Source organism: Myxocyprinus asiaticus, chromosome 35, assembly GCF_019703515.2.
Source record: "Myxocyprinus asiaticus isolate MX2 ecotype Aquarium Trade chromosome 35, UBuf_Myxa_2, whole genome shotgun sequence".
Taxonomy (NCBI): Eukaryota; Metazoa; Chordata; class Actinopteri; order Cypriniformes; family Catostomidae; genus Myxocyprinus; species Myxocyprinus asiaticus.
Window position 1 is genome coordinate 14,075,532 of NC_059378.1, and position 13,244 is coordinate 14,088,775.

General features: G+C 43.0%; 1 protein-coding gene across 1 annotated transcript; it reads right to left on the reverse strand.

Annotated features, from left to right (window-relative positions):
- Positions 1-2,085: 2,085 nt before the first annotated feature.
- On the reverse strand, positions 2,086-6,789 carry LOC127426276 (proline-rich transmembrane protein 3-like). The gene is made up of 3 exons (XM_051672970.1): positions 6,718-6,789; positions 3,893-3,997; positions 2,086-3,798 (listed from the first exon to the last, which is right to left on the reverse strand). The coding sequence occupies exons 2-3, from the start codon at positions 3,963-3,965 to the stop codon at positions 2,108-2,110; spliced, it is 1,764 nt and encodes a 587-aa protein (XP_051528930.1). The 5' UTR covers positions 3,966-3,997; positions 6,718-6,789; the 3' UTR covers positions 2,086-2,107.
- Positions 6,790-13,244: the final 6,455 nt, after the last annotated feature.

A 13,244-nucleotide genomic window follows, 5' to 3' on the forward strand; every position in this document is an offset into this window, starting at 1 on the left:
CCAAAAAGGAATTGAAAAAATAAACTTTGTTTTCAAAACAGCTTTCTAAATACTGTCTAAATCTGCTGTTGGTCAAACAAAGATATAGTCCCACCCCCAACTCATGCCATTGGTTGAGTAATTGGGGCGGGTCTCTCAAAACAAATAGAGCAATATTCATTGTGCCACAGAAAACCTATGAATGGTGGCTTACTTATAGTTGTCTCTGCATACTATGCTGGGATAGGAGCAGTTCTTGGGGGGGTCCCTTAAGGTGTACTAACAACAATCATATATCAAAAAAGAATTATATCTTACCATTATTGTGAGGTGAAAATGAGGGGTTCCCTTAACTCTTTTTGAACACTGGATAGGGGAAAGTATTTTAACACAGAAAAAGTTACATTCTTCAGCTTTAAGGTAAAAAATTTGGGACACATGAATATATATATTTATATATATATATATATATATATATATACACTATATTGCCAAAAGTACTCGCTCACCCATCCAAATAATTTAATTCAGGTGTTCCAATCACTTCCATGGCCACAGGTGTATAAAATGAAGCACCTAGCCATGCAGACTGCTTCTACAAACATTTGTGAAAGAATGGGCCGCTCTCAGGAGCTCAGTGAATTCCAGCGTGGTACTGTGATAGGATGCCACCTGTGCAACAAGTCCAGTCGTGAAATTTCCTCGCTACTAAATATTCCACAGTCAACTGTCAGTGGTATTATAACAAAGTGGAAGCGATTGGGAATGACAGCAACTCAGCCACGAAGTGGTAGGCCACGTGAAATGACAGAGAGGGGTCAGCGGATGCTGAGGCACATGGTGCGCAGAGGTTGCCAACTTTCTGCAGAGTCAATCGCTACAGACCTCCAAAGTTCATGTGGCCTTCAGATTAGCTCAAGAACAGTGCGTAGAGAGCTTCATGGAATGGGTTTCCATGGCCGAGCAGCTGCTTCCAAGCCATACATCACCAAGTGCAATGCAAAGCATCGGATGCAGTGGTGTAAAGCACGCCGCCACTGGACTCTAGAGCAGTGGAGACGCGTTCTCTGGAGTGACGAATCACGCTTCTTCATCTGGCAATCTGATGGACGAGTCTGGGTTTGGCAGTTGCCAGGAGAACGGTACTTGTCTGACTGCATTGTGCCAACTGTGAAGTTTGGTGGAGGGGGGATTATGGTGTGGGGTTGTTTTTCAGGAGCTGGGCTTGGCCCCTTAGTTCCAGTGAAAGGAACTCTGAATGCTTCAGCATACCAAGAGATTTTGGACAATTCCATGCTCCCAACTTTGTGGGAACAGTTTGGGGATGGCCCCTTCCTGTTCCAACATGACTGCGCACCAGTGCACAAAGCAAGGTCCATAAAGACATGGATGAGCGAGTTTGGTGTAGAAGAATTGACTGGCCTGCACAGAGTCCTGACCTCAACCCGATAGAGCACCTTTGGGATGAATTAGAGCGAAGACTGCGAGCCAGGCCTTCTCGTCCAACATCAGTGTCTGACCTCACAAATGCGCTTCTGGAAGAATGGTCAAAAATTCCCATAAACACACTCCTGAACCTTGTGGAAAGCCTTTCCAAAAGAGTTGAAGCTGTTATAGCTGCAAAGGGTGGGCCGACGTCATATTAAACCCTATGGATTAAGAATGGGATGTCACTTAACTTCATATGCATCTAAAGGCAGATGAGCGTATACTTTTGGCAATATAGTGTATAGAGAGAGAGAGAGAGAGAATAGCTAATTACTCTGTTTTTATATTCATAATTCTATCATTATTTACTCACACTTGTGTTGTTTCAAACATGTACTGTATGCCTTTCTTTCTTCCATAGAACACAAAAGGAGATGTTAAGTAAAGTATAGCCTTGTTCACCATTCATTTTTACTGCATCTTTTTTCCATACAATGAAAGAGAATGGTGGCTAACTTTCTGCATAACATCTCCTTTGTATTCCATGGAAGAAAGAGAGTCATAAATGTTTGAAACAACATCAAGGTGAGTAAATGATGACAGAATTTTCAATGTGTGTACACTGTCTATTTAAAAGCACATGAATCTCGTCTGCTATTCTGCAGATGGAAAGTGCTACAGTGCTAAACTTTTAAATAGTTCAAAGACTAGTGATGTCATCTTCGCTTGCAATGCTGGCCCAATCGTCATCACCAGTGACTTTTGGGATTGCTGAATCTCTCTCCCACACTTTTCTAATAGTCTCTGGAGTCAAGGAAGCCAGGGGCTCAATCACCGAAACCTGAGTCTGTTGTACTGCAGTTCTAAAATGCTGGGTGGAGATGGGGCTTGAGCAAGCATCTAAAGCCCACCTGAAGGCTCGGTTATTTGGGGTGGAGGGTGATAAAATGTCACTTCCGAGTGGTGCTGTTGAGCCATCATGTGTGGTCCAGGAGGATGGTGAAGGGGTGAAAAGGGTACCTATCCCAAACAAGTGGGAATGATGGAGGGCACTGTCAATGCTGTGACCGAGGTTGACAGGTGAAGGGGGACGAAGGTCTACCTCAATTAGTGAGAGAAAGTACTCATGTTCTTGCCATTCTACACCACTAGTCCACGAAGAAGTGGCATGATGATTGTAACTGCTGCTATAAAGGTCACCTCCATCAATAATTTCAGTGTTGTTGTGTATAGTCGTGACTGGTGTTGCTGGGTTTTGGATGATTGCATGGCTGGTATTTGCCCCAGACCGTTTGTGCCCTTCCCAATTATTCGGCAACAGTTCAGCCCAGTTTCTATCTGGTCTCCTCCAAAACCCCATTGGAAACCTCTCCAACAGTCTGTTCCAGTGTGACATCAGTTTCCCTTGCCCTGCTCTCTGTGCTGTCCGCTTACTTTGCTCTGCTCTCCTGCTGCCACTATGTGGCCTCCAGAACGCCCGAGTTCCCAGCAGTAGAAGAGAAAAACTCCACGCCAGTTCCATCAGTCGTGCCCAGAGCTGTCCGAGCCACCAGCCCCACCCAAATCTGCGCCAGTCACCAAGTAATCCATACAGCCAGAGGAAGCCATAGATTTGTAATGCACAGGAGAGCACCCCCAGTACAGCACACAACAACAGCACACGCTTGACACTGTTTTCTAAGTGCTTAGGGGCACTCCACCTTGATACTGGGGTCCTATGGGAGGAGCAGAGTTGCTTTAGAGACTGGAAAAAGATTCCTAAACACAGTGGTAAACCCCAGCAAATAGTTAGCGTATGCAGCATTAAAGGCAATGCTGGCGACAAGGTTTTTGATAGAAGGTCAGCCATTAGGAGGGAAGTACAATGAAGTCCTGCCAGTCCCCCATTTACTGAGAGCCATTGGGGAGGTGTGGGAAGAATACTGAATCTTTCTTTCCTCAGAGCAAGCAGTGCCAAGGTGGCTTGGGCCCAAAGCAATAAGGGAACAGGTAAATTATACAATGCAGTGAGGGCAGGGCGAGTCAGAACATTTCTGGTACCATACGGGTCAATTATGAACTGTACAAATCGAAGCAAACCTGCTAACAGCAGTAGAATATTAGCTAGAGTGAAAGCCTCGCAGAAGGGATGGAGCAAATGAGCCCCACCAAATACTCCAAAAGTTGCAGCTACCACTACCAGCAAGAAGAGTATTGCTGAGCCAAAGACATGGAGCTCCCATGCAAAGGTCAGAGTCCGTTTCAAGTCCGCCCACTGTAGCCGGGTGCCATTACCGCTTGAGGAAACCACACATGGGCCCAGTATGCATGGATCAAAGGCACCTGACAGGTCACTTTTGGTTAATGGTCTAAACAAACCTCCAAACCATTTTGTTTTTTCATCATCTATTTCTGAAATGGAGAACATTTTTGTTAGAAATTCAACAAGTTATCTACACTCAAGTAAGGATATAGTTCTAATAAAATTCCATTATTTCATGATTACCTTTCTTTTTTGTTTTCCGATTTGTGGTTCTGTTTGCCTGCATAACAGATGGAGTTGTGGATGATGAATCCATGAGTATTTGAGCCTCTTCACTTATCCCCTTATCTGAAATTCAGAAAAAAATAATGTGATAGTTTACCCCAAAATGAAAATTCTCTCATCATTTACTCACCCTCATGCCATCTAAGACGTGTATGACTTTCTTTCTTCTGCTGAACACAAACGAAGATTGTTAGAAGAATATCTCCGCTCTGTAGGTCCATACAATGCAAGTGAATCATGATCAGGCCTTTGAAGCTTCAAAAAGGAGATTAAGGCAGCATAACAATAATCCATAAAACTCCAGTGGTTTAATCAATGTCTTCTGAAGTGATCCAGTTGGTTTTTGGTGAGAACAGAACAAAATATAACTCCTATAAACAATCTATAACAATCATAATTTCAAGCTCGATTACACCTCCTAGTGATTATGCTTAGAGCTTTAGATGGTGCTATGGGAAGTGTAATCGAGCTTGAAATCATGATCACCAAGGAGACTGATGTCAAGATGTACAGTGAAAAATTGTTACAGAGTTATATTTTGGTCTGTTCTTACCCAAAACCAACTGGATAACTTCAAAAGAAATTGATTAAACTACTAGAGTCTGATGAATTATGTTTATGCTGACTTTAAAAAAAAATCTTTGTTTGTGTTCATAAGAAGAAAGAAAGTCATACACATCTGTGATGTCATGAGGGTGAGTAAATGATGTGAGAATTTTCATTTTTGGGTGAACTAACCTTTTAATCATGGTTTCTTTCTTTATTGTATTCATTGTATGGTCATGCAAAAATAAAAGTATCACTTCTGTATAACAGTATAAACTTCAAATATGTTTGTACTAACCAATCTGTAATAGAGGTGTGGTTGCAGGCGCATAGTTTCTGACATAATGCTCTTCTCCTACTCTGAGATTTTCAAAGAACTCTTGCACAGAGTCGGACTGCGTCACAAAGGTGCCATTGTGTCCCAACATTTCAGCCTTTGTGATGGAGCTTAAGTTCTGTGTGGATGAGACATATTTTGAATCTTGAAATGTCTTCACATCTTCATTGTTGTTCACCTCTATATCATTTAGTGATGTGGTATGATTGAATTTGTCACTGGAAGTAAACGTATCTGAAAACATATTGTCTGTAGTAGATTTTATTGTAGTGTTCTTCTGTATGATTGTTTTTGTGGTCATCAACAAAGGTTGGTCAGTGTTCATTCTCTCATTGTTATTTATCAAAGCAGTGGTGTGGGTGTTTCTAGTCAACTGAACAGGCATTATGGACGTGGTTTGGTAAAGGGCATTGTTATTGTTTGCTAAAATTATATCTTTATCTTCATCATCATCATCATTTACAATATGCTGTGTTAGCCTTTGTGGAATAGGAGGGGCTAGGGAAGAACCCATTTCTCCCTCTTCAAAATCGTGTTTATCTGCTCTGTCTGGAATTAATGTGTCCATCTCCAATGGACCAGTAGAGGGCATCATATCCTCAGAGATCTGCTGAACTCCACTTCCTACCCCAGATCCTTCATTAATGCCAAAGTTTGGCCAAAGGGGCAAAAGCAAGTCTTTGGACAACCCATTGTCAGCTCTCTCCTCAATCCAGCTTGCATGATGAGACAAAGGAAGAGTTTGTTGAAAGTCATTATTTGTCTTGGCGCTCAGGCTGTTTTTGTTTGAGAGTTGTGTTGAGTTAGAGCCAAGTGCAGTGGCAGGTTGCTGGAGAAGATGCAATCCTAAAATTAGAGTGATTAGCCAAGCCATTGTGTTCTGTTAAGTTCCCAAGGCTGTCGAGCAAAAGGGGTGCCAGGATCTGACCAGTGACAGAACAGGATATAAATGGATTAATGAGACTATAAGGATGCCACACCTTTCAAAGTGTTTTGAGGATCCTTATCCCAGTCAAAACCAGGATTAACTTATGGGATATACATATGGAATATGAAGGCTGGGCAAAGTAATGCAAAGGTTGCAGATTTAATCCAGATACTAGAGTAACTGCAGTCATAATTTAACTATCACCCTTTTTATTTCTCCTTACAGTTGTTGCAGTTAGTGCACTATGAGTCAATTAAGAAACATTTTAAGATTTAAAATGAAATTTACATGACTGGTTTTAAGTGGTTTATACAACATTTGCAAAAACACTTTTTTTTTTGTACCAAACTTGAGTGAACAGAATGTGAAATGCTAAGAAGGGCTAAGAAGCGATGAACCAATGATCTAAAAACGTTGAAATAGATTAAATAGATTTAGATGTGCAAGCAAGCTTTTAATTATTAGTTGATGTTCTGCTTGACATGCAGTGTTAAAGAGTTATTTCTCAAATTAAAGACAGGACATGAATTGAAAGTAAACAGGCAGCAATATACAAAACTGAAATATCGACAGAGCTGTTGGCTTAAAGGGGCCCAGGTTTAAATCCCATAATAATAATCATTATTATAATAATTATAATAATAACACAACTGAAATATTTAAAGTCATAAATATATATATATATATATATATATATATATATATATATACACACATATACACACACATATATATATATATATATATATATATATATATATATATATATATATATATATATATACACACACACACACACACACACACACATACAGTACTTTTTATGTTATGTATGCCTTGTCAACTCTCAGCCTACTGTGGGTGAACAACCTAATTTGTACAGCATTATAAAGGTTTCTTAGAATTGAATCCCCAACAGAAGTAATAAAAGAAAACTCCTTACATGCAACATTCTCATTGTTGAGCACTCACCTGAAGTTTGTCAGCAGTAAACTGAATTTTGCAGCTCTTTAGAGTGTTTTTCAGATGTGAATCTGTTTTCTAGTTTATCACTGGTGTCTTCATAATCATTGAATGTTGTCTTCTTAAAACTGCTGCATATGCTGCATGACGCCAGTCCAGCCTGTCTGACGTTGAACTGTAATCTTTTTGCCATCTGGTTGATGTCCTGCTGAACTTCTGTCTCTAAGCAGAGTCCTTATCCCCAATCCAAATAAAACAGGTTAATAAGCCCCAGGAGATGTAAAACTTTAGTTTAAAATGAAATATGTTAAATTAGAGTCACTAAAATTAAATTCGAAGGCTTCAACAAATCCAGCCTTTTTCCTTCTCCATTTTTCTATATATGTTTCTTGCTGGTATCACAGATGTGTTTAAGTAATCTCTTCAATATAAAGGATTGTTGTTGTAAGACCAACCATTAGCATTGCACTGTACCAGTCTGTTCATAACATGACAAAGCATGCTGATGACTAATCTAACAAGGAACATACTGTATATACACCAATCAGCCACAACATTAAAACCACCTGCCAGTGCTATTCTTCTCACCACAGTTGTACAGAGTGATTATCTGAGTTACCGTAGACTTTGTCAGTTCAAACCAGTCTGGCCATTCTCTGTTGACCTCTCTCATCAACAAGGCATTTCTGTCCACAGAACTGCTGCTTTTTTTTTTTTTTGTTTTTGGCACTATTCAGAGTAAATTCTAGAGACGGTTGTGTGTGAAAATCTCAGGAGATCAGCAGTTACAGAAATACTCAAACCAACCAATCTTTGTGGTGAGAAGAATGCAGGTTGGTGCTGTTTTGGTGGCACGAGGGGGACCTACACAATATTTGGCAGGTGGTTTTAATGTTGTGGCTGATCAGTGTGTATATATATATATATATATATAAACTGTCAGAGCCAGGAATTGAACTTGGGACTCTGGCACAAGAGTCTTAATTTCTACCACTGAGCCACAGAAGGGAGTTGAACCCAATAGTCAGACGCGCTCTTAAAAGAACTCAGAATAGTTTATTAACAAAAATAGCAAGAGAGTACAAAAGCAATTTCTTACTGACAATCGCAAAAAACAGAAAAATCTTTAGTCCAGAAAAGAATCCGAAAGGAGGAAAAAAAATAATCTCCAAAAAACTCAGGAAAAAGACATCAAAAAACAGCAAAAAATAAACACGGGGAAAGAACAAACCAAAAGGCTTACAAAGTTTAGTACTTGGAACTAGAGCAGACTGGCTAGGAACATCAATAACCAAGCAAAGAAACAAAGGAAGTGATCAACTTAAATACACAGTCCAGAACGAGGCACAGGTGAAAACAATAACACATGATAAAATGGCGGGAAACTGAAATGAAACACAATGAGGGCCTCTAGTGGCCAAAATAAAACATTAAAGCAAAAAACTCTGACAGGACCCCTCCCTCTAGGAACGGCTCCTGACGTTCCCTCCTGGACGACTGGACTTGCGAGCATGAAATTCTTGAATTAGTTTGGGGTCCAAGATGTCCTTGGCAGGAACCCAGGAGCACTCCTCAGGGCCATATCCTTCCCAGTCCACAAGATACTGCCGGGACCCACGTACTCGACGGGCATCCAGTATTCTGTGGACTGTGTAAGCTGGCTGGCCACCAATGATACGAGGGGGAGGTTTACCTGTCGCAAGAAAAGGAGAAGACAAAACAGGTTTTAACAGTGAGACATGAAGTGGGATTTATCTTCAAAGACCTAGGCAAATATAAATGGTAAGTAACTGGGTTTACTTTCCTGGCAATCCTGAAGGGGCCAATGAATCTCTGGGAAAGTTTACGGGAGTCCACCCGCAAGGGAATGTCCTTGGTGGAGAGCCAGACTCTTTGGCCAGGGCGCAGAGTGGGGGGAGGTCTGCGTCTACGATTGGCCTGGGGCTGATACTGCTGAGAGACCTTCAAGAGCTTGAGTCGGGCTTTTTTCCATGTCTGGCGGCAACGTTTAACGAACTGTTGAGCAGAGGGAACTGCAACCTCCACTTCTTGCTCAGGGAATAGAGGAGGTGTGTATCCCAACTGGCACTCGAAAGGGGACATGCCTGGAGCTGAGGAGCGAAGGGTATTGTGAACGTATTCTGCCCACATGACGAAGGAAGACCAAGAGGACGGGTTGTTAGCTGCCATACACCTCAGTGTAGTCTCAAGATCTTGGTTAAGCCTCTCCGTTTGCCCATTGGACTCCGGGTGGAACCAAGAAGATACTCACTGTAGCCCCCAGAGATTGACAAAATGCCTGCCAGAATCGGGAGGAAAATTGGGGTCCTCGATCAGAGACGATGTCTTGTGGGATGCCAAAGACTCAGAAGACGTGGTTTATAACCAATTCAGCAGTTTCTTTAGCGGTGGGTAGTTTGGGCAGAGGAATAAATTGGGTGGCCTTGGAGAATCTATCAACTATGACCATGATAGTGGTGTTGCCTCGTGATAGCGGAAGTCCAGTGATAAAATCCATAGAAAGATGAGACCAAGGTCTATGAGGTATGGAGAGAGGATGCAATAGCCGCTGTGGAGAGCGGTGAGGGACCTTATTTTGGTTGCACATGGGACATGCGTTTACAAATGTTGTCACATCCTCCTTGATAGTTGGCCACCAAAATCGTCTTTGGAGGAACTCAAGGGTGCGAGAGGTACCAGGATGACAAGTGAGACGAGAGGAGTGTCCCCACTGGAGGATCTGGGAGCGGACAGCTTTAGGGACAAACAGGCAGTGGGTTGGCCCCCCTCCTGGGTCAGGTTCTCGGGCTTGGGCTTGTTTTACAGTATTTTCCAGATCCCACCTGATAGGAGCTATTATCTTGGAACTGGGGATAATTGATGCAATAGAATCTTCCTAAGGAGTGTTTACATATACTCGGGACAAAGCATCAGGTTTTAGGTTTTTAGAGCCGGGGCGGTAGGATAAAATGAACTGGAAACGGTTGAAGAATAAGGACCAACGAGCCTGGCGGGGGTTGAGTCGCTTTGCCTGCTGAATGTATTCCAGATTTTTGTGGTCCGTGAATACTTGGAATGGGTGTTTGGCCCCCTCAAGCCAATGCCTCCACTCTTCAAGCGCTAGCTTAACTGCCAGTAACTCTCGATCCCCTACATGATAGTTCGTCTCAGTCGGTGTAAGGCGGTGGGAAAGGAATGCACATGGATGCAACTTGTTGTCCTCCCCTCTTTGGGACAGCACAGCTCCAACCCCTACGTCCGAAGCATCGACCTCCACGATGAAGGGTTTATCTGGGTTAGGGAGAATGAGAATAGGTGCAGAGGTAAAATGGCTTTTGAGTTTGCTGAAGCCAACTCTGCTTCATGTCCCCAATTAAAGCTGGTTGTGTTCCCCTTGGTGAGGGCAGATAAAGGAGCCGCCACAGTACTGAAGTTCCGGATGAACTTGCGATAAAAATTGGCGAAATCAAGGAAATGCTGTACTTCCTTTACCGACGAGGGGGAGGGCCAATCCACAACTGCTTGAACCTTTTGAGAGACCATTTGTATCTGGCCAGGCTTGATAATGAACCCCAGGAACTGAACTTTGGTCACATGGAACTTGCATTTCTCAGGTTTAACATAAAGATGGTTATCAAGAAGATGTCTGAGAACCTTACTGACGTGTTTTACATGTTCTTGGAGGGAACTCGAGAAGATGAGGATATTGTCCAAGTAGACAAATACAAATTGGTTGAGCATGTCTCTGAGAACATCATTGATGAGAGCTTGAAATACTGCAGGAGCATTAGTGAGACCGAAGGGCATAACTAAATATTCATAGTGCCCAGTGGGCGTGTTGAAGGCGGTCTTCCATTCATCTCCTTGCCTGATGCGCACAAGATGGTAGGCATTGCGCAAGTCAAGCTTAGTGAAGATGGAGGCTTCTTGCAGAATTTCGAAAGCAGTGGTCATTAATGGCAAGGGATAGTGGTTTCGAATAGTGATCTTATTAAGGCCCCTGTAATCAATACATGGCCGGAGTCCGCCATCCTTCTTCCCAACAAAAAAGAATCCAGCTCCAGCAGGGGAAGTGGATGGTTGGATGATACCTGCTGCAAGGGATTCGTTAACGTATTTGTCCATAGCAGTTCGTTCGGGGGGAGACAAAGAGAATATACGACCTCTGGGGGGGGAGGGTCCTGGGAGCAGCTCAATGGCGCAATCATAGGGGCGATGAGGTGGTAAGGAGGTGGCCTTTCTTTTGCTGAACACTGCTTTGAGGTGGTGGTACTGAGACTTGAGACAGATCTAGGGTTTCTTGGGACTCGAGAACAAGATCAGGGGAATTCTGGGCCAAGCATGTAGTCTGACAGGTGGGACCCCAACTGAGAACAGCCCCAGTGGACCAGTCAAAGTGTGGGTTATGCTGGAGGAGCCAGGGGTGACCGAGGATAATAGGAAACTCTGGAGTCTGTATAAGGTGAAAGCACATTCTCTCCTGGTGCTGGTAAGTGACGAGACCAAGGAGAGAGGTGAGGTGGGTTATTTTCCCTGGAGCTAACGGTCTTCCATCCAAGGCTGTCGCAGTTAGGGGAGCAGGAAGGGAATTAATAGGAATCTGGAGACTTTTGGCAAAGGAAATATCCATGAAATTCCCAGCAGCACCAGAATCAATGCCTGGAGTTGGTGTTTTTGATCTCCCCAAGTGAGTGTGATGGGAAGGAACAATCCAGAGTTGGAAGGTGAAGCTGTGCGTGTAACTCCCATTACAGTCCTTCCTTGCCTGTACGGGACTGGGCGTTTCCCGAAAGCTCGGGGCAGGCAGAGCGAAAATGACCATACACTCCACAATATAGACAACAGCGCTCTCATGCGACGGTCTCGTTCTGATGGGGAAAGCCTTGTCCTTCCCAATTGCATGGGTTCCGAGGACTCGTGGGGGACTGGTAGCATTGGAGCAAGTGCTGGACTGGCAGACAATGTGGAAACAGATGGCCAGTTCAGGCTTCTCTCCCTCAGGCGATTATCCAGCCGGATTGCTTGATCCATGATGGTCTCGAGATCACGAGCAGGTTCTCTGGTAGCCATATCATCATTGATTGCCTCAGACAGACCATTCAGGAAGCACACCATGAGGGCCTCGTCGTTCCAGCTGCTCCCCTGCTGCAACTGTTCGAAACTGTATGGCATATTCAGCCGCTCTGCCATTACCTTGTCGGAGGGTGAGAAGTCTCTTAGAGGCTTGCTGGCCACTGAGGGGGTGGTCAAAGACTCGCTTGAACTCCTTTTCAAACACAGAATAACTTGAACAGAAGGGTGCCTGTGCCTTCCAGACCGCTGTTGCCCAAGAAAGAGCCTTGCCAGAAAGGAGGGTGATAACATATGCGATCTTGGGAAGGAAGATGGTTGTAATTCAAATGTGAGAGAGCATTGAGTCAGGAACCCATCACATGCACTGGGATCACCTGAGAAATGTTGTGGTGGAGGTAGGCGAGGTTCAATCAGAGGAGAGAGTACTCGAGAATCCAGAAGGGGTACCGAGGCAGCAGTAGAAGCAGTAGCTGAGGTAGAGGGCAGCTGGTCCAGGATCTGACAAACAGAAATCATGAGATCCAACAGCACTTGTGAGTGTTTAGCCATCACAGTCTCCTGCTGGACTAGTGCTGACTCATGGCATTGGATTGTGGACTTCTGCTGAGCAATTGTGACCAGGAGTGCTTGAGCATTAGGCATCTCTGGGTTCATAATGTGGCTTGGTTATTCTGTCAGAGCCAGGAATTGAACTTGGGTCTCTGGCGCAAGAGTCTTAATTTCTACCACTGAGCCACAGAAGGGAGTTGAACCCAATAGTCAGACACGCTCTTAAAAGAACTCAGAAGAGTTTATTGACAAAAATAGCAAAAGAGTACAAAAGCAATTTCTTACTGACAATCGCAAAAAACAGAAAAATCTTTAGTCCAGAAAAGGATCCGAAAGGAGGAAAAAATAATCTCCAAAAAACTCAGGAAAAAGACATCAAAAAACAGCAAAAAATAAACACGGGGAAAGAACAAACCAAAAGGCTTACAAAGTTTAGTACTTGGAACTAAAGCAGACTGGCTAGGAACATCAATAACCAAGCAAAGAAACAAAGGAAGTGATCAACTTAAATACACAGTCCAGAACGAGGCACAGGTGAAAACAATAACACATGATAAAATGGCGGGAAACTGAAATGAAACACTCTAGTGGCCAAAATAAAACATTAAAGCAAAAAACTCTGACAATAAACTGTATGTATAATATTTGTATATAATTCTGTATATAGCGATACTGCATATAGAAATATAATTTACTTAAGTGTTTACATTTTAGATTCTATTCAATAATACTGTCTTTTACATATCACGCTTGCCCCGCTGTTTAATATGTGGCCTACTTGTATAATAATAAGTCCTACCTTACAGGTAAATGAGCCAATCACTTTTTAGATACATACATCACCTTTCAGTCAACTCAAGAATGCGCATGCGCATTAGCTGGACCAGCCTGAAAAATCATTATTTTTTATTTCT

Excerpts from the sequence above, each read along its gene's own strand:
- LOC127426276 (XM_051672970.1), bottom strand. The coding sequence starts at position 3,965 with ATGGATTCATCATCCACAACTCCATCTGTTATGCAGGCAAACAGAACC. Across the intron at positions 3,799-3,892 it reads TCGGAAAACAAAAAAGAAAG|AAATAGATGATGAAAAAACA; the intron begins GTAATCATGAAA and ends TCTCCATTTCAG.